The 21,676-nt window shown below is 46.9% G+C and overlaps 2 protein-coding genes across 2 annotated transcripts in view; both read right to left on the bottom strand.

The window, feature by feature from the left end:
- Positions 1–21,676, bottom strand: part of LOC118805159 — a 1,027,118-nt gene that overhangs the window by 509,650 nt on the left and 495,792 nt on the right. The gene's annotated exons all lie outside the window — the stretch shown is intronic.
- Positions 1–21,676, bottom strand: part of LOC118806228 — a 49,891-nt gene that overhangs the window by 25,089 nt on the left and 3,126 nt on the right. Inside the window, exons 3-7 of the mRNA XM_036567699.1 lie at positions 10,039–10,386; positions 8,926–9,027; positions 8,575–8,667; positions 8,074–8,166; positions 7,748–7,822 (exon numbers count right to left, since the gene is read on the bottom strand). Of these exons, the coding sequence (XP_036423592.1) occupies positions 7,748–7,822; positions 8,074–8,166; positions 8,575–8,667; positions 8,926–9,027; positions 10,039–10,386 (711 nt within the window). The remainder of the gene's footprint in view (positions 1–7,747; positions 7,823–8,073; positions 8,167–8,574; positions 8,668–8,925; positions 9,028–10,038; positions 10,387–21,676) is intronic.

The raw sequence follows: 21,676 nt of genomic DNA, 5'->3' as shown, positions 1-21,676 counted from the left end.
ACCAAAAGATACACAGACCTGGCTGCCCAGTGGAGCATGAATTTGTCAGGATCGCTGAACTTGGCCTCCTCCAGCTGCAGGCCTGTGATCGCTGATCTCTAAGCTTGGACTTCAAAGTAAGCATAATAAAAACAACCCTGTGGTTTTATGATGGCACTGGCTGTGGGTTAGCTTTGCTGACTGGGCTAATAGAGGCAGTAAAAGCAGCTGGGACTGCTCAGCTCACTGTGGCTGCTTCTTTCCTCTTTTTCTCTCATAACCAAGCAACAAACCCAAAAGCAATTTTTGTCACCCACTTGCGATCCAGCATAAACGTAAAGGAAAAGCTGCTGGCTATGCTTGTGGGTGAATTACATAACAATACCAATTTGATTATTTCAACATCATGAGAAATTATTCTAAGAAAATAAGACATCTGTCAGAAATCCAAGGAAATGTATTTTGCCTTTGTTTTGTTCACTCTCGGTTGGTAGAAGAGCTGAACTTGAGTTCTGAGATGAGCAGATTTGGAAGCCGTGTGAAGCTATAAAATCTGTTTAATTTCACTCAGCGCACTCAGCCCATTGGAGAACTGTATGATTTTGAGCATAAACACTTACCAACATGCTGCACATCAAATGTGACATTTCTGTTCAGAGCAGGAATATCGCAGTAATAACACAGTAATGAACAGCTTTAGTAAAGCAGGGACTGAAGATCAAAAGAGTTTTTGACAATCAAATAAAACTGTTGGAACCTGATCTCTGATACTGTTATGGAATCTACCCAAAATATTAAGAAAATCAGTTTAACACATAGTTTTACTAAAACTATTTGGTTTTAAGTTTTTATTTCCTTCATCACCTTCAGAATAACATTCATGGTGGCATTCCACTGAAAATAAATACACTGTTTCAAAAATCTCTTTTCTCTCTAAGCACAAACAATATCAGCCACACCAGCATCAGACTGAGCTGATCTTTTCTCAGGCATTACAAGCACACGCCAGTATTTACTACCAATCTCACTAAATGGGAGGAGGGGCTTCATTATAATAACTTCCTCCCAGTATTCTGTACTTTAAGAAGGAAACTTCCACAAACACAGTGTGTGAAACCCCCCCTGGTATTTGGGGTCCCATGTTGTATGTCTGCTAACTCTCTCTCTCCATAGCGGCGCTGATGCTTCAATGTCAGTAAATGCAGGGCTGGGATAGCTACTGAAAAATTAGTAGTTAGCTATTTTGTAGCTACTTTCCCAAAATTTGTAGCTGCTACAATTTAGCTACTTTTCCAGAAAAAAAGTGGTGGCTACTTTTTAGCTACTTTCAAAGCACGATTGTCAGAATGTTTGTGAATCTCCATCTGACACACCAAACAAGCCCAACTGACAGTGTGAACACGACACTGCATTTAATCATGTGCAAGAAAGAAACAATTGAAAAGCTGCAAATATACAAAAAGATCAGCAAAAAGTGAGTTTAAGTGAAACCAACAATCAAACTTACACAACCAAAGGTGTGATAACCAAAGTCAGTCATTCCAGGTTTTTCCTAATAAAACCAGAGAATTTTGTGCAAAGCTTTGTCAACTGTTGAAATAAAACTGCTACAATTTAAACATTTCAGCAAGAAACACTGATCAGGCATAACATTATAAGCACCTCCTTGTTTCTACACTCATTGTCCACTTTATCAGCTCTAAGTCATGCATTCGGCTCCCTCTATGGAGGAAACGGACTTCATCTCCCAGAATTCTCTGGGAGATCATGTGACTGAGCAGCCACACTCGGAATCCGACTCCGACGAGAACTCCATTTCCCAGGATACCATGGAGTCTCATGTGACTTCGGACTCTCACAGGCACTCCTATCAGCGCTCACAATCACCTGAGTTTTGACTGTTTTCATCTGTGTAGATGATCATATGACAGGTAGTTTAGAGTAGATAAGCCAAGGCTTTAGTTAGACTCACTGCGAGGTATTGTTTCTCCGAGACTACTGAGCGTTTTCTTCCTGTTCTGATCGTTTACCGTGTTTTGACCTTTTGCTTCGTTTGACTCCGTTTTTGCCTCTCGCCTATTCCTTTGGTACTTTCGCTTGTGTGTATGATCTGTGTTTTGACTTTTGGACTGTTTTTTGACTACAATCTCTGTTTTTCCCCTTTTGACTACGGCCGCTTGGTTTATATTAAACCACCTTCACTCATCACCCGCACACGTCTGGTTTTCTGTCCGAGCGTTACAGAATACCTCGCCACTATGCAGACGGCGGACCAGGAAGCTTTGCAAAAAGCTCTCGCTGAACAAGGACAGCTTCTGGGACGACATCAGCATTTGCTCTCCGGAGTAACTCACTCTCTGGAATCGCTGGCTCAACAACAAGCGGAGTAGCAGGCGCAGTTGGCTCAGCTCATCAATAGCGTGAAGGAACTGACCAGTCAGCTCCATAATATGAGCCTCACTGATCAGACTGATACCGCTGCATTGTCTACCAGCGCAGCAGAAGCCGGATCGGCCGCATTTCCGGTTCGTAAACCCGACAAGTTTGGAGGAGATCCTGATAAATGTCGGGGCTTCCTACTGCAGTGTGCAGTATTTTTTGATAATTCTCCTGCTAGCTCTGACCAAGCTAAGATTTCGTTTGTGATATCCAGATTAGCAGATAAAGCACTGGAATGGGCAACAGCCAGTTGGTCTAGTCTGCATCGTTTGTCGTATCCTCAGTTTGTGAAAGAGTTTAAGACTGTATTTGACCACCCTTATGAGAGTAAGGTTAGTGGAGAACTTTTGTCTCATTTACACCAAGGGAATCGATCGGTAGTGGAATATTCACTGGAATTTAGAACTCTCGCGACTAGCAGTGGCTGGAACGAGGCAGCTCTTCTTGTCATGTTGTGTTAAGGGCTCAACACGGACGTTCTGAATGAACTAGCCAGTAAAGATGATGATCTTACATTAGACCGACTTATCACTCTGGCTATTAAGCTCGACCACCTCTTGAACTCCAGAAAGAGAAATAAGAGCTTAAAACCCCCACGAAACACACAGCCCCACGTAAGGATCACAAGAGAAAATCCTGAGCTCCCAGAGCCCATGCAATGTGATTCCTCGCGCATATCACCAGAGGAGAGACAGTGCCAGATCACCAATCATCTTTGTCTATATTGTGGTCAAGCCGGACGTCAAGTTCGAGACTGCCGCTCCAGACCACAGCAAAGCAAGGCACCGAACCCTGGACTAATGTGGTGAGTGTTCCCACAAAGGGGTTGGTTTCTAAATCAGTGATCTTACCAGTTCTGATTTACTTTCATCCAAACTCTCTTGTTGTTTCAGCGCTGATCGACTCGGGGGCTGAAGGGAACTTCCTCCACGCTAGGATCGTGGAACAGCTGCAGATTCCTGTCAAGAATCTTCAAACAGCTCTCAAAGTCACTGCTTAAGATGGAGACCCAGTGGGACTGAGACCCATTACCCAAGTAACAGTGCCTTTGGAGACCAAGACCAGTGCCCTACACTCTGAACAACTTTCATTTCTTGTTCTGGAACAGTCAGGTGGGTTACGTCCATGCATAGATTACAGAGCCCTTAACCAGATTTCCAAGGCTTATCCATATCCCCTACCTCTAGTACCAGTAGCACTGGAGCAGCTCCAGAGTGCTAAGTTTTTCACCAAATTGGATCTCCGTAGTGCCTACAATTTAATTAGAATTTAGGAAGGTGATGAATGGAAGACAGCATTTTTGACCACTAGGGGGCACTATGAGTATCTGGTGATGCCATTCGGGCTCTCTATCGCCCCCTCGGTGTTCCAAGCCTTCATAAATGACATCCTCAGAGACATGCTGGGACTCTTTGTAATCGCCTACTTGGACGACATTCTAGTCTACTCATCTTCCCTTGATACCAATGTACAGCATGTTCGAGTTGGGTTAGAAAGACTATTAGAGAATAATTTGTTGCTAAAAGGGGAGAAGTGCGAATTCCACCTCCAGTCCATCTCATTTTTAGGGTACATCATCAGTCAACAAGGAATTGTCATGGATGACCACAAGGTGGAAGCAGTGGTCGAATGGTCACAACCCACTTCAGTAAAGGAGCTGCAGAGGTTTTTAGGATTTGCTAACTTTTATCGTAGATTCATCAGAAACTTTAGCTCCATAGCGTCTCCGCTGACTTCACTGTTAAAAGGAAATCCGAAGAAAATCACATGGAACGAACAAGCAGAGAAGGCCTTTCAATCTCTCAAGGAGGCGTTTACCACCGCACCCATTCTTAATCACCCTGATCCCACACAACCTTTTGTGGTGGAGGTGGACGCATCTGAGACAGGGGTAGGCACAGTTTTATCCCAGAGGACGGGATCTCTACACCCCATAGCATTTTTCTCCCATAAATTGTCACCCACGGAGAGAAACTATGGTATAGGGGATAGGGAATTATTGGCTGTCAAGTTAGCGTTAGACGAGTGGCGCCATTGGTTGGAAGGTGCCAACCATCCTTTTGCTGTTTTGACGGATCACAAAAATTTTGAATATCCTCGCACGGCGAAGAGACTTAATGCACGACAGGCTAGATGGTCGCTTTTTTTCCTCACGTTTTAATTTCAGTATTACTTATCGACCAGGGTCTTGTAACACTAAAGCTGACGCCCTATCCAGGAAATATCAACACGAGATGAACCTTTTGCAGAACGAGACCCCAGAAAGGATCCTTCCTCCCGAGGTGAACGTTTCATCTATTAGGTGGCAAATGGATGAGGAAATAGAGAAGGCTTTGTCCCACACGCAAGTACCTGAGCATTGTCCCACAGAGAAACTGTATGTTCCCCAGCCACTCAGAACTTCACTGATAACTTGGGCTCATTCATCATTAACTTCAGGCCATCCAGGAGAAACCCATACCCACAAACTGTTAGCTAATAGATACTGGTGGGAACCCATGAATCAAGACATCCATTCATTCATCTCTTCCTGTTCAACATGTGCTCAGTGCAAAACACCTAAACTGTTACCAGCTGGGAAATTGCTGCCATTACCCATACCCAGTCGACCATGGTCCCACATTGCAGTTGATTTCATCACCAACCTACCAGAATCGCAAGGTTTCACGACAGCTATGACGGTCATTGATAGATTTTCCAGAGGGGTCCGTTTTGTACCTTTTTCTAATCTACTCAGTTCTTTTCAGACTGCAGAGGCCCTGTTCCAGTTTGTATTAAGGATCTTCGGAATTCTGGAGGACATTGTTGCAGATAGGGGACCTCAGTTCACCTCACAGGTATGGGCAGCCTTTTTCGAGCATCTGGGAGTGTCACTGAGCTTGTCATCGGGGTATCACCCACAGTCCAATGGACAATGCGAGAGGGCTAATCAGGAACTTGGAAAATTCTTGAGATTATTTTGCCATGACAATCCTGCTGATTGGTCCGTTTTTCTGAGTTGGGCAGAAATCGCACAGAATTCATTGGCTTGCTCTTCTACGGGATTGACACCTTTTCAGTGTATTCTAGGGTACCAGCCCCGTCTTGCACCTTGGACTGGGGTCCAAACAGATGTTCCTGCAGTGGATGATTGGATGAAACGCAGCAAACAGGTGTGGGAGCAGACACATCAACACATTGAAGAGGTGCTGCAACGTCAGAAAGAACAGGCAGACAGACACCGGGGTCCGACTCCAACGTTCAATCCCGGAGACCGAGTGTGGCTGTCTACAAGGGACTTTCGACGTCCAGAGGGAAGTTGCCATAAGCTTTTGCCTAAATATATAGGGCCTTACAAGGTAATCAAACGTATTAATGAGGTGACTTACCGTTTAGATTTACCCCCAAGGTTCAGAGTCTCTCGTTCATTCCATGTTTCTCTACTTAAACCTGTGGTTGCAGGGCCCATGGATGAGGCGACACCAGACGTCATGCCCCCGCCACCGGAGGTGATAGACAGGGTTCCAGTATATGCTGTTCGTAGACTGCTGGACTCCCGGAGATGGGGCGGGCTCCTGCAATACCTAGTGGACTGGGAGGGGTATGGTCCCGAGGAACAATGTTGGGTAGAGTAGATAAGCCCAGGCTTTAGTTAGACTCACTGCGAGGTATTGTTTCTCTGAGACTACTGAGCGTTTTCTTTCTGTTCTGATCGTTTACCGTGTTTTGACCTTTTGCTTCGTTTGACTCCGTTTTTGCCTCTCGCCTATTCCTTTGGTACTTTCGCTTGTGTGTATGATCTGTGTTTTGACTTTTGGACTGTTTTTTGACTACGATCTCTGTTTTTCCCCTTTTGACTACGGCCGCTTGGTTTATATTAAACCACCTTCACTCATCACCCGCACACGTCTGGTTTTCTGTCCGAGCGTTACACTTCACTTACTATATAGGTGCACTTTGTAGTTCTACAATTACAGACTGTAGTCCATCTGTTTCTCTGATACTTTATTACTCTGTTTTTCAATGGTCAGGACCCCCATGGACCCTCACAGAGCAGGTACTATTTGGGTGGTGGATCATTCTCAGCACTGCAGTGACACTGACATGGTGGTGGTGTGTTAGTGTGTGTTGCGCTGGTACGAGTGGATCAGACACAGAAGTGCTGCTGGAGTTTTTAAACACCTCAGTGTCACTGCTGGATTGAGAATAGTCCACCAGTCAAAAATATCCAGCCAGCAGCGTCCTGTGACCACCAATGAAAGACTAGAGGATGATTAGCTAATACTGTACAGCAAGAGATAAGCTATCGTCTCTGACTTTACATCTATAGGGTGAACCAACAACGCAGGTGCGTCTAATAGAGTGGACAGTGAGTGGACACAGTGTTTAAAAACTCCAGCAGATTTAATTTGAGAAAAAGAGATTTAATTTGGAGATGAATGGACTTATTTACGTTTATAATCACTCAGCTGGTTTCCTCATACGTTTAATCTGCAACAACTTGCGAAATTGAAGTCGCTTCTCATTCTCCAGCTTCTCGTTCGAATTCTCCCATTCCACCTTAAATGCCTTAGGCACCATTTAAGGTGGAATGGGTCAATTCAAACGAGAAGCTGGAGAATGAGAAGCGACTTTAGCCTCATAAAAAGTCAAACATTGAGAGACATTTTACAAGAAACTCACGAAAAAGTTTCCTGTGATGCAAGAAAAGCGACTATAGCTGAGCTAAAGGTTAAAGCAGAGCAAAGTAAGTCTGTGTTTGTGTTTATATTTTTAGCCTGTATTAGCACATACTGAGCCATGATGGTAAAACAGACATTATATGTTGTGGCTCCCAAAGTGGTTTCATTTTTGTTGAAAGGACAAAATGGATCTTCTTAACATTACGGTTGTGACCCCTGAGCTAAGCCTACTAGTAAGAGGCGATCAGCGCGTGCTCATTGTAAAGTTTTTCAGAGGAATTCGGGCAGAGTTACAGTTTCTAGGCTATGAAGGACCAACTGGGTGAACCAGTCTGCTACAGCGCCACCCTGAGGCAGAGCAGTGCTGCAGCTCTAGTTAGTTAAGAACACCAGAGACAGAAGCTGATAAACAATGAGCTTCACTGAATCTGAGCATCTGTTTTACCTTAATAGGAGAAAGAGGTTCATTTGGGAGTCCTGAACCCCCTGGACCCTCAGTGTTTAGCAACTTTTATTAATGCATATTTAAATGAAGCAAAAGCACAAAAGAGCAGTGGCTGCCCCTTTGATCTTATCATAGGTGCTAAAGGACCATAGGCCTCCATTGCCCAGTGGTCTCAGTGTCCATCACTGAGCCAAATTCTTGAAGTACAGGAGAAAAAACTTACCTGAGAATACAGCTGTGACTATGACTGAGTACTGAAGCACAACACTCAGGATCTTTACTTCTCTCACCAAACGCTCTGTAAATCACATGTGTGTAGTTATTGTTTTGAAGCCATTTGGTATGTAAGCTCAAAAATACCTAATATTAAATATAAGTAATAAAATCAGGGTAATTAACTTCAGTCCATCAGCTAAGTAAAAGCCTTTTGTGAGTTGGAAAGTGTGTAAAATAGTGCAGTACTGAACCTCTTCCAGACTCTAGTCTCCTAGACTGATGCTAACAGCTGTATTCATTTTTATTTTCTTCTGAATTGTTTTAAACTCTTACCTGGAAGTGTGTTGAGATAAGGAGCTGTCTTCATCAACAGCAGACAGCGAGCAAGACTGATGGCTGCACAAATTACGACCTCACTGAGAAATCCTGAAGATTAACATCACAAAATATCAGAATTTTGGTACCAAAACTCATGATCAGCAACTCTTTCACTCACTTAAGTCTATTGAAAATATCAAGGACCAGTAACTAGGAAATTTGGCAACATAGCATAGAATCCGAAGAGTGAGACCTGGGAGTTGTCCTCAACTCTGACATTAGTTTTAAACATTACACTGATAAAGTAATTAAAACACATTCATACAGGATTAAAACCGCTCTACAGTTATTACTGTCAGACATGCTGCAGGTAGATATTTTCTTTATCACTTCAGTTACAGCCCCTTCAGAGGCAAAGCGCCTCTGTAGGAATAGAGCCATAGAGCTTATATGTAGAGAAGTAAATTATTATAATTTTAATTATTATAAATTCTTATGAAATTTTCTTGAACTCACCTTCTGTCGACCACAGTCCAAAAGCTATGAACATGCAAATGTTTGGACAAAAGACCAGAAAAATATACATGATCATCGCTCGTCTGTCTGTTTCTGAAGAGGAAGAAACAATCAATTTCATTCATTTCACATTTTTAGTTTTTAGATTTATATTTTCATTTCTTTTTTTATCAATTGCAAAAAAGCTTGATTCACTGTCAATTATGTTCCCAAAGGTACTGCCTGTCACTAATTAACAGTAAAAAACCTCAACAACAAAAATAATCAAAATGAACACTAAAGAACATCTCTAATTATATAATATTAAAACAGGAATGAAAGACTTCACTGAATCTTCAGGACACTCTGTACCTTGTTTGTGTAGGAAGATAAAAACAGGAACTCCGAGTCCGACAGCAAGTGTTAATGAAGTGAAACACAGCAGCAGAATGAAAACGTGGAGAGGAGAGAAACCTGAATGAGAAAACACAGCAAAGACATTAAAATCTCAACCTTTTCACACCATTTAACATCAAACTCAGCTCTGAAACACACAGAATATTCAGGGTCATTCAGAGTTAGTCCAGTTCTGCTGCTGCTGCAGTCTCTCTGCTCTGTGATTGGAGTTTGTTTGGAGTTTGTTGTTTAATTTTAGGTGGAGAAGAGGCAGATTAGGATGAGCAGGACAGCAGCTCCAACAACAAGGTAGAGACCAAGTGCAGTTACTGTCACTGACTGCTGGGGGGCAGTGTTAACCTTAGGTTTGGAGTTAAGAGGTAGAAGAAGAAAGATCTTAAACCCTTGCTGAGGACTTGTAGGGGTAATTTCACTGTCATTAGCTTAGCTGTGGTTTAGAGTTTAACCCGAGTTTAAACCTGAAGAGTCATGTGGGTTTTTAAGCTCCACTGCTGTTTCCTTAGAAGCTTTAGTTTAAACTAAAACCAATTAAAATCACATCTGCCTCCAGATGGTGCTGTATATCAGGTTAACACATCACTAATACATGAACTATGACAGAACTATTATGAACTCTACAGTGCTGTGGGATTCTGTTAAGGCCATAACCAACATGGATCTCTTCACTACAGATGATCTTCAGAGAGTCAATAAAGTGAACAATATTTATCTCACTGCTCTTATCATCAAATACAGAACGCCCAAACTGGGGGCACTGGCGTGTGTAGCATGCTGTAATATTTCCTGGTAAGTTCAATGTGCAGTTTCGCTCCTGATCATAATGACTTCGAACTTCATCAGAAGAAAAATGTGTATTTCCACAGGAAGGAAAGTCAGGAAAATTTCTTCACTGTTAAATTATCAAACAGGTCCTTTCAGACCCAGCCATATTTTTGACTTGCATTCATTGATTTCTGATGCAAATTTGGGATACTGTTTGTCTTCATCATCTTTCAAAATACAAATCCCAGTTATTGATCTGTGAGTAAAAAGAAAAGTTAAGTGTTATAGTTAATTCTCCACTGTTACCTATTTGCTGGATGATCACTGTGGTCTGTCCTGAAAGGTCAGCAGTGTGGACTTCACAGATGAATTGTCCTTTATCTTCCATCCTAACGTCCTTCAGCCTCAGTGAGAAGTTTCCTCGAGGGATTTCAGACGTGAAGAACTCGGCTCGTTCTCGATAGCTCTCGTGAGAAAACTCTGAGAAGGTCTGGTTTTCTTGAAAGAGCAGAACTGGGATGTCTGGGTGTTTTTTCCAGGTCACTTCCTCCAGCTGGTGGACTGGAATATGTGAGTCTACAGAGCAGCTCAGTATCACCTCCTCACCCACTGAGGTGAAGATGGGGTGGAGCGCTCCCCTCACCACCAACCGCTCTGGAACAGTTCAGAGAGATGGACTCAGTAATGAAGATGAACTCTGTTCTTATGTGAGATCTGCACATTGACTCGTACATTCAGGGCTCCAGAACAGTCACTGCACAACAGCACTGATGTTCATAAACCAGAGAGCAGTGATTAGTAAATTCTGTTTGACCCGTAAAAAACAGGATAAAAACATTTAACTGTATATTTTCCTTCAATAACTTTATTGTTGTTATTATTGTTGGGTATTTTTTAAATATACATTCTTTGGAAATTTGTGATATCCATTACAAAAACATTAAATTTTTAATGCAGCACTGTCTCAGTGGTTAGGTTTTTTTAACATTTCAAAATGTTCCGCATCTTAAATTGCCTCCCAACTTTGGAGGCATGAATTTTAGAATGTGAACTATGAAGTTTATAAAAAAAAATATATCTTTGTACTGTTTTTCTTTAAATACAGGTCAAATTGACTTTATTAATCACTGCATTTTGCTTTATTTTGAATTTCACATATTGTTCCACCTATTCTGAAATGAGGTTTGTGCAAGTGAAAGAATTAAAATTTAACCCTAACAGCTCTGAGGGAATTCAACTCTAACATGTAATGCCAAACAGGCACAGAAAGACGCTCGTGGATCTTAAAAACGATAGTTGTTTTAATGAGAGAACAGAGTCAAGGCAAATCCAAAAACAGTATCCAAACACAGGCAAAAAGTAAAAAAGAAAAAAAAAACAGAAAATACAAAAACACAGGCAACCAGAGCAAAAGGGAAAATCCAAAAGAGTAACAGTCAAAAAACAGGCAATAGGTTCCGTACACAAGTCATGAAATCAGGAGAGAAACGTTTAGTAAACCAGTAAAGTGGCAATATCTCGCAAAGAGGAGAACAAACCAGGATCCTTTTAAAGTCTAAGGCAAACGGGTGCAGGTGTGTTGAATTAGTATTCAGGTGACTGAGAATGAGGCAGAGGTCTGTGATTGGTGGAAGGGGTGAGGTAACGAGGATTGGGATTCTGGGAAATGGAGTCCTGGAGCATGTTAGGCAACTCTAACACACAATTGTGTGGTGTGTTTCCCTGATGTCCACCTCGCATCAGGGAAACACACCACACAATTCTGTGAGCACATTGCACAGAGCCATTTTCAAACCAGCTTTGATCAGGCTGTAAGGAATTGGTCCACTGTGCTGGCAGCCAGCAGAGGGCACATGTGGCTTTCAGGCAGGTCTAGAACCAGTGACCGCGGAAATTCCCATACTACCGTTACTCATGCTACCCAGCCCATTACCTTGTATATAGGTACCCACAGTGAGCAGGTCATTGTATTCATCACGAGGGAATCCCATCTACATTTGGTGTTGGAGTTTCCTTGGCTAGCACAGCACAACCCGTGCATTAACTAGTCTGCCTAGTCTATTTTCACTTGGGACCTGTGAGGGCCATTGCCTGACAAATATGGGTGCACCAGTCAAGGCCAAGAGTAAGTGAAACTAAGGCCCCGCACACGGCTTTCAACTATGCCATCAAACTTCTACCCCATAGCCAATTGTTTACACTGCTGTCCCCAGAACATTCTGCTACAGAAGAACGCATCCAGGAGGGACTGGAGCTGGGGTTCATATGTCCCTTGTAACAGGTTTTGCAATTTTAATGTTATTACTGCTAGAACCTTAGATAAGGGTGTGGAGTAACCCAGATTTATTTGAAGTCTACAGACCAGGGCAAGAGAGAGAAACGTTTGCACCAAGGATGCTTCAGTAAAAGGGAATTTATTGGCTAAATATCAAACTACTTTTGGACTATATTCAATGATAAACAACAGAAAAACAAACAAAAAAAAAACAAAACAAAAATGATAATAATGAAAGTCAAAAGGACAAAATAGCTTGAGTAAAGTGATTCACAGCTAAATGGTATGAGGCAGTGTGGTTCTTGGGAAGTCCCTTGAAAGAGCCTCTAGAGAACTAACCTAAGCCTGGACGGGAAGAACTATATGGCTGGATGTACCTAGTAAGTTCTCTTATTAAATAAATTGGGGTCAGCGCCCTGACTGCAAATTGATGGAACCAGCTTACATTGGAGTCGGGGCTGACTTCAGGAGGGGTCGTCTCAGGACGGACTCGATCGAAGGCTGGAGCTCACACGTTGGTTCATCCCCACGCTGGCCGTGGATGCTGCATCTCCGTGCGGGCACGTGCCTTTCCGTCAGTGATTGGGCGGAGGCGTCTCATGGCTGTTTGAAGGTGGAGCTTGGGCAGCCTTTCGATGGTCAATCTGTTCACAGATTAGTGCGTGGCTCTGGTTGCGATGCTGGATCTCCATGGCGTCAGAACTGCTCCCACTCCGCTGGCGAGGTTTAGATTGCAATCAGGATTCTGAGGCTGGTGATACTAATTTAACTAACTAACTACCCTTGGCAAAGTCGGAAACATGAACGACTTCTCCTGGCCAGACGAGCGCCATTCACCTTCCTTCTCTAAGAGTGGTTTAAGCTTAAGGTTTGTAGATGAACAGACAAGTTACAAAAACAAACAAAGGTTTCAGATCTGAAATTTAGAGTTCTAATACTTCTGACCTGTCTTTCAGACTAAGGCCAGCACAGACTTAGAAATTTAGCTATCTTCTTGTTGAGAACGCAAGACTCCGAACTCCCTAAATTTGCGGTGCACTCTGGTTTTGCTCGGCTGGAGGCCCTACCCTTTGGAGATGGAGCCAGAGTGCTAATAGGTTCTCCTCACCCAAGGTTAACTAGCTATTCGTTATTTCCAACTCTGATTGGTTGTGCATAATTTTAGGAATGCCTTCCCCAGAATCACTGCCTTCTTTGTTTCAGCTAGTTTTAAACAAAAAAAAAGAAACATTGCTATATCATCAAATTGGTTTAACTTTCAAAATCAAGGAATGAACAACTAGGATATTCAGGCATGTTTCTAAGATAGAGTTTAACCCTTGTTACCTGATACACAACACATGTTAAAGAACACAGGTAATATTTGCCTGTAATGTCTTAATATGACCCAATGCATGAAGAAATAAAATCGACAAAAGAAAAGGAACAAAAGAAGAAGAGAAAAGAAAACCACATTCAGGATACATATTGGTCAATGGTCTAAACTCATAGCAATTAAATGGTTGGGTCTGTCTGTTATCAAAGTTATATACTATGTATTTCTTGCACTTAATAGTAGAAAAAGATACAGGTAATATTTAGGTACTACACATAACAATAAGATAAATAAAACAAGTAGTATTGCTTACAGATTATATAAATGTCGATAATCAAGCAGACAAAGCAAGAAGTTTCTTGGGTTCTTTATAAGCACATGTCCTTACGGTGGCGGTGTGTTGTGCTTCATTCTCACCACTTGGGGGTGTTGTAGCCCCACATTTAAATTGTCAATAAAATCTAAAAAGGCTAACTTTGCCATAGATTCTCATGACAACCTCGTTCTTGGTGTCTCCAGACTTCTTGAAATGTACCCCGTTGAATGGTGGCAATTCTGCATTGGTGCACCCTTTAGAAACTTAATTTCTTGTAATTCACAAGTTTAGTTAGAAGTTTGGTGAGGCCTGTAGCTGGATTCCAGGCAAGGATTTATAGCTGCCTGGTATGCCATATGGAGCAAAGGGGGGTTGCTAATCTCCCATAGTGTCCAGATTCCTAAGGTAACGTCCTTTTAAGCTGTAAAACTTGTTGGCAACTTAATGTTGATGTTAATGGTTTCTACCTCAGACTTTGTGGAGCCAAACCCTTTTAGTGGGTAACAGGAGTGACTTGGCTCAACCAGATGTTGGTGTTTTGCTACACCCTCTTCTTTGCCTGCAGGGGCCAGATTCTTCATCGCTAAGAAGGATGGTAGTCTCTGCCCCTGCATGGACTATTAGGACCTTAATATCAGACCGCCACCCCCTGCTACTCATGTCAACAGTGTTTTAGGCACTGCAGCAGGTTTAGATTTTTACCAAGCAGAACATGCACAGTGCTAATAACCTAATTCACATGAAGCAGGGGGATAAGTGAAAAACTGCATTCACCACCCCCTCTGGGCATTATGAATACTGGGTGATGCTCTTTGGCCTCATGAACACTCCGGCGGTTTACCAGAGGTTAATAAATGAAGTGCTGAGAGAGGCCCTGGGACGTTATGTCTACATCTACCTTAATGACATCCTGATTTACAGCTCTTCCTTTCAAGCACGTGTAGAGCACATCAGTCAGGTTCTCCAACTATTACTGGAGAATTGCCTGTACGTTAAGCTGGAGAAGTCAGCCTCCAAAAATCCCTTCTTGGGTTTTGTGGTATCTAAGGGTATCCTGTGTATGGACCCTGACAAGACAAAGGCTGTAGTAGACTGGCTCCACCAAAGTTCTCTTCAGTTGGTCCAGCAGTTTCTGGAGTTCGGCAACTTCTTTCGGCGTTTGACGTGGAATTTCAGCTCCATGACAGTTCCCATCACCACCCTCACCCTAATGAGCGACGGATCGGACCCGGGCAGAGAAACTGGGTTTTTTGCTGGATGAAGCTTTGGGTCTCGGGGGTATGCTGGTGGAGTCGGATCCGTGGTTCCGTGCACGCTCCGTGCGCTTTTCTACCCGAAAGATGGTGTCCTAAGTGGGCCGAGTCGCACTCCCCCATGGTGCGGCTCGGTTGTATACGATGGTGGGGAATTTCGGAGGGGGACTCGGGGGGGGGAAATAAACCCGAAAGATGGTGAGCTTTTATGGGCTGAGTCCTCGCAACACCCCCCCCCCAGGGTGGTTGCGGGGCTTGGTTCGCTCCGATCGAATGGCAAACCCGGCCCACCAGGGGTTAGGCCACCGTCCAGCGCTAGATACGGCCACTATGGGCGCGTGTTCCTCCCTGTCTTTGCGGGCCAGCCTCCAGGGGGGTTTTGACGAAGCCCGCCCGAACCTATCCGAGAGAGACTCAGAAGGCCGGTCTTGATCCGCTCAGTCTGTCCGATCGCACGGACTGGGGGGGACACACTCTGTTCCCGGTGCGTAAAAGAGGCTGCGGCCTTCTTTTAAACCCATGGTCCCGGTGACCCCCACCTTGTAGCTGGCGTTTCCCGTGAATCGAACATTTTCTGGTTTAAACTGCCCTCTGGTCAGAAGGGTACCCGAATCCGACCGTCGAGCTTCTGAGCGCGGCCCGCTCACCCGGCCTCCCCCAGGAAGCTGGTGTTGCGCGACCCGCAGTGGGGCTGCTGCGGAGACTTGAGTTCCTCGACGCGGTGGCTCCGGTGCACGCCCGCGGTGTTGGATGGCCCTGAACCCCCCCTCTGTTTCCTCATGAAGCCAACATGTAAGCCCCCGTGGAGGGGCATGCATGTCACGGCCGTTGAGTTAACCGGGGCGGCCGGCCTGTCCTCTCCGTGCGCCGCCGAAGGCTCAACACTTCTGCCCCATTGCAGTCAACGCATGCCCTGTCCCACACCCTGACCGCCGGCGCCCCCCGGATGCCCTTGGTTGGGTTGTCCGTGCTAGGGGCGTGGAGCGTTTACTATAAATTAGAGTGTTCAAAGCAGGCTAGGCTGCCTGAATACCCTGAGCTAGGAATAATGGAATAGGACTCTGGTTCTATCTTCCATGGGTTTTCGGAACCGGGGCCATGATTAAGAGGGACGGCCGGGGGCATTCGTATTGCGCCGCTAGAGGTGAAATTCTTGGACTGGCGCAAGACGGACAAAAGCGAAAGCATTTGCCAAGAATGTTTTCATTAATCAAGAACCAAAGTCGGAGGATCGAAGACAATCAGATACCGTCGTAGTTCCAACCGTAAACCATGCCAACCCGCGATCCGGCAGCGTTACAACCAAAGACCCGCCAGGCAGCGTTGCGGGAAACCACGAGTCTTTGGGTTCCAGGGGGAGTATGGTTGCAAAGCTGAAACTTAAAGGAATTGACGGAAGGGCACCACGCAGCCAGCTGCAAGAACTAATGTGAATTGCAGGACACATTGATCATCGACACTTCGAACGCACATTGCGGCCCCGGGTCACTCCCGGGGCTACGCCTGTCTGAGGGTCGCTATTGCAATCGCTCTGGCTTGGGACGCATGGGTTTAGATTTGGTGTCCGCCTCGCGCGGCTCCCCTACCCGTTTGCTGTTTTTCTCCCTCCCGCGGTGGCTTTGTTTTAGGCTTCCTTCCCTCCACATCTTCCGCTCAGACCGCGCTATGTGAGTAGGGCGGGCGCTGGCGAGAGCATGTCGGTGTGGGATCGGGGGGAACTTAATTCGTTTTGCCTCTTCTGAGTCGGGAGAATCATGCGGCGGGTAGGCTTCAGCCGGAGACTGGGACCCCCGGTGCTCGTCGCCAGCCCTGGTTCGGTGCCAGGCGGCGCAGGCTTCTTGCCCCTTCCTCCTTTCGAGCGCGACCTCAGGTCAGACGAGATGACCCGCTGAATTTAAGCATATTACTAAGCGGAGGAAAAGAAACTAACAAGGATTCCCCTAGTAGCAGCGAGCGAAGAGGGAAGAGCCCAGCGCCGAATCCCCCCGTCCTTAACGGGCGCAGGGAAATGTGACGTACGGAAGTCCGTTTCGCTCGGCGCGGGCCGGGGGCCTCAGTCCTTGTGACCGAGGCTCAGCCCGTGGATGGTGTGAGGCCCGTAACGGCCCTCGCCCCGCTGGGGTGCGGTTCTTCTCGGAGTCGGGTTGTTTGGGAATGCAGCCCAAAGTGGGTGGTAAACTCCATCTAAGGCTAAATACCGGCACGAGACCGATAGCGAACAAGTACCGTGAGGGAAAGTTGAAAAGAACTTTGAAGAGAGAGTTCAACAGGACGTGAAACCATTGAGAGGCAAACGCGTGGGGTCCGCACAGTCCGCCCGGGGGATTCAACCCGGTGGTGTGGGTCGTCCCTGCCGGTTCGTGCGTGCCTTCTCGCGGCTGTTCCCTTTATGGGTGGGGGGGGAGTCCAGGGAAGGCCGCCGTCCGGCGTGGGTTCTGTCACCCGCCGCAAGGCGCATTTCCTCCGTGGTGGTGCGCCGCGACCGGCTCTGGTTCAGCTTGAAAGGGTCAGGGGCGAAGGTGGCCGCGTGAGCCTTCTCCGGCTCGCAGGCTTTACAGCGCCCTCCCGCCCTGACTTCGCTGTTTACCCCTGGGGCCGCAGGTGAGTACCTCTGCGCCTTCCCTCTCTCCCCGTGGGGAGGGACGGGGCCCCTCTGCCTCCGACGCGGACTGTCCTCAGTCCGTGTCCAACCGCGCCGCGCTGCCCAGGCGAGGCCCGGCCTACGTATGAAAGGGCGCTCGGGGTCAGCGGCGATGGCGGCTACCTATACGACCCGTCTTGAAACACGGACCAAGGAGTCTAACGCGTGCGCGAGTCAAAGGGAAGAAGGAAAACCCCACGGCGCAATGAAGGTGAAGGCCGGCGTGTGCCGGCTGAGGTGGAATCCCCCCCTCTGGGGCTTGGGGGCGCACCACCGGCCCATCTCTCCCGCTCCGTCAGGGAGGTGGAGCTAGAGCGCACGCGATGTTCTCAGCACCGCGGATCTCCAGTTGGTCTGGCGTAGCCGGGGATCCCATCCCCGGTGAGCAGAGCCGTCCGTGACCGGGCCCGGGTGCGACCAGAAAAAGCACCGCGCCCTCTCCGATCTCGCACTGCAAGTTTGTGTGGAACCCGGTGCTAAATGACTCGTAAACAACCTGATTCTGTGCCAGGGTGTCGTGAGTGGTAGAGCAGCTCCTTCGCTGCAATCCATTGAAAGTCATCCCCCCGGTACAACCATTTGTCCACTCCAATGTGGGGCTCTGCGCTGCGGCCGGAGTGGGCAAAACCAAAGCCCCCCATTTTGGAGGACCCGTGGGTCTCCCAGTGGCCGTGGTTCGCCTAGGTTGCAGCTCCAAGTTCCAAGTTTTCCTGGTCTCCCAGTGGCCTGGTTCTCTGTAGCGGCGGTATTAAGGGGTTTAATGTGCTTAAGTGTGGGCCAAACAGGTTCGGATGGTGCGCCGGGTTCCTGGAGGCCCATAGCCCCGGATGGGTGGGAGTGGGGAATCCGAAGAAGCCCGAGGAAGGAAGTTAAGGGAGGAAAAAGGGGCCTAGGAAGTGTGTGGGTACTGGGGATCCAGCTAAGGTATCAGATGAAGCGGGTGGAGGAGGAGAGCAGGCCGGTCAAGTTTGGTGGTGGTGGTGGGTGGTTAATCCCTGGAGCTATTGATTGAAATGGCGATTGAAATAACGGGGGAAAGTGCTGATGTCTCAGGAAGGGTGATGCGTATCACCCCGGGGGTTTTTACTGGACGAAGGGGTCGGTCTTGGATGTAAGCTGGTGAATTTTGGTGGTGGTGGTGTGTTCGGGAGGGCCCCGGTAAAGTTTGAAAGTTCCCCAGCTAAAAACGACAAACGGTGTTAAAAAATTGGCTCAGAAAAATGGGTCCATAAAATTCGCCTAGGTGGCACCTCCAGGGGGCATGACCCACCATGCCAGGCCGAAAATAGGGCACTCTGTGGGCCGTGGAACTTGGAAAAAACCCCTCGGAGGGTCCAAGGCCCAAGGAAGTTCAAAGTGGTAAAAATTCGTCCAGGTGGCCCTTTCAGACCGAAAAGGTGTTTAAAAAGTCCATAGGTCTCTCAGTGGCTGGCTGTTTTCAGCGTTAAAGTTTTTACAGTCTCCCAGGGTTTTTTGCTTTTTGTTTTTGGGGACAAAGTTTTTATGGTCTCCCAGTGGCCGGCTGTTTTCAGCACTAAAGTTTTTACGGTCTCCCAGGGTTTTTTGTTTTTTTGGGACAAAGTTTTTATGGTCTCCCAGGGGCAGGGTGAAATTTTCAAGTCCATAATATTTGCCTAGGTGGCACACCCAGGGTCTTCATCCTACTTACGTACCCACCCGAGGTGCACCGTTTTGGGTCAGATTCAAATCAGACCACAGTCTGGAGGGTCTGATGCGCATGGAAAATCCAGAGGGGTGCCTTCAGGATTTTGAGGAGCAGTGGTAACGCATGTTTTTGGTCGGGGGCCAAGCACTGTTATGGTCTTAGAAAATATTTCAGACATTTCAGAAATTGCACTAAGTCCATTCCCCAAGACCCCCAAGACCTCCAGTTAATCCCCCTCACGCTCCCTGTCCCCCAAGCAGGGAGTGTTGTCATGATTATGGCCTTTAAGTCCGTGATGGACTCGGTGACCTAAACCCGAAAGATGGTGCGTGTGAACAGTTAGACCCTTATGAGAGAGCTCTCTCTTGAGAAAGGACAAAACGGGACCAGTGACTCTTTTCGAACACTTTATTGAAGCCTATTGGTCTGAATCGCTGTCACTCGTGGATGACTGGCTGTCCGAGTCTTCACTGTCCGAACTCTGGTTGCTGAGCTCCAGGCTGTCCTGTTCCATGGCCTTCATGCGCAGGTCCCGGACCTGGAACACGTCCTGTATGTTGGGTACTGCTGTGTAGAAGCGATCGGCTGTGGTGATGTCATGACACATGCCCTCGCACACGAGCTTCCGCTCCTTGGCAGGCAGGTGTCTCCTCGCCTGCATGCATACGAATGTGAACGGCATATATAAGAGTGGAGCTTTTGGGCACAGGGGTGTAACATGTGAAATGATGGAGCCCAGCCACAGACCCACATTTCATGCACGATGGCACACCTGGTTGGCGATGGCGGTCCGTATCAGGCCGAAGCTGATCTGGCCAGGCATCCCGGCGTGATGCCACGCGGCTCTCAGTTCGGTGTTCAACTATGAGAACCCCCCGAAAGGGGACATGGAACCTAGAAAACAGGCCTCTCTCTTACCCATATCAAGGCCCGGTTTTGGGTGTCCGTCTCCGCCTCCCGCACCTTGTCTTTCTGGAGGTTGGCCAGAACCACCGGGCGGTGGCCAGTCAGCACGGCCAGATACCCGGCAAGGTAGCCCTGCAGAAGCTTGTACAGCTTGGTGCGGGGCTTTCTCCGGATCATATCTGTGAGGGCGAGCGGAAACGTGAGAAGTCACCCGCGGGTGGTGCTTTGAAAAAGAGCCGAGCTCGAGCTCTTGTTTACTGGGCGTTTACTGACCGGTCAACTTGGGGACCTTGTAAGAGGTGATGTGCATGAAGGTCCCCAAATCGCTGCTGGGCCTCAGCAGTTCTGGAAGGCAAAAATGCAAGGATGAGAGGACGACTAAAGGCCCATAAAAAAGCCTAATGCATGCTGCGATCCACTCACTTGACTTCTTCCACTTGACCACCTGCTGGTGGGCCTTAATCCTCCTGGAGTTGTCCTTCTGGAGCTTTGCAAGTTGGAGTAGGATGCGGTCATATTGCTCGCTGCTCAGGCCGGCCATCTCCGGGTGGAAAGTCTTGACGTGCCTCACGAAGGCGCTCACATTCAGCATCATGTTCTTTATGGAAGTGGAGGTGTAGCCTTGCTTTAGGAGGGTGACAGGCCACCTGTGAGAGAGCAAGCGCAGGCCCTTGACTTTGTGATGGGCTTGCCCCTGTCCAAAGGCTATATTGTCATCCTGGTACCAGTGGACCATTTCCCCAAGGCATGCAAGTTTGTGGCATTTACCAAACTCCCCTCTGCCAAGGAGACTGCTGAGCTTGGCATGCCCACTGATCTGGTATCCAGGGGCCCTACATGAGCCTTTCCTTTGGCATTCACCCAGAGTCCAATGGCCAGACAGAATGCATCATCCAAGACCTTGGGCAGATTCTGTGGTGTTTGACCTCCGACCAACCCATCCTCCTGGGCGGAGTTCTTGTCTTGGGTGGAGTACACCCATAACACCCCCTGGCATTCATCACTGGGAATGTCACCCTTCGAATGTATGTCATGTTTCGAATGCCAGTTCAGGTACTCTTCACCCATGTTTGCTGAACAGGAACAGAAGGTGGGGGTCCCCACCTCGGAAAGGTTTGTGAGCTGCTGCTGTGCAGCATGGAAAATGACTGATACTGCCCTTCAGGCCACTACCAAGACCAGGAAACAGGTGGCTGAACACAAGCGCCATGAGGTGCAGAGTTTCTGCCCAGGCCAACAGCTCTGGCTCTCTGCCAAGGAGAGTATGTAGAGGGGTGACCGATAGGGTATTAACAGAGGAACAGAGAAAAGAAACAAGAGCTGTAAAAGAGAAATGAAAAAAAAGCTGCTAGAGTAAATCAATAAACTCAAACTAATTCTCCCCTTATTTCTGCTTTGAGTTTGCCATTTTCAGTGTCTCCTTTGTGTGTCATTTTCCATCTACTTAACTTCTCTTTTATTCAATTAAAACCCAGAACACACAGGTTTTTCTCTCTGTGCTTGGGTCCTCTCTCTTACCATCACATCACACAGGCTTTTCAAAATGTGAAAAACAACCTTTGAAAGGCTATG

The sequence above is a fragment of the Colossoma macropomum genome, unplaced genomic scaffold, assembly GCF_904425465.1.
Source record: "Colossoma macropomum unplaced genomic scaffold, Colossoma_macropomum, whole genome shotgun sequence".
Taxonomy (NCBI): Eukaryota; Metazoa; Chordata; class Actinopteri; order Characiformes; family Serrasalmidae; genus Colossoma; species Colossoma macropomum.
Note: the sequence above shows the minus strand (reverse complement) of the source record. Positions and strands in the feature narration are given on the sequence as shown.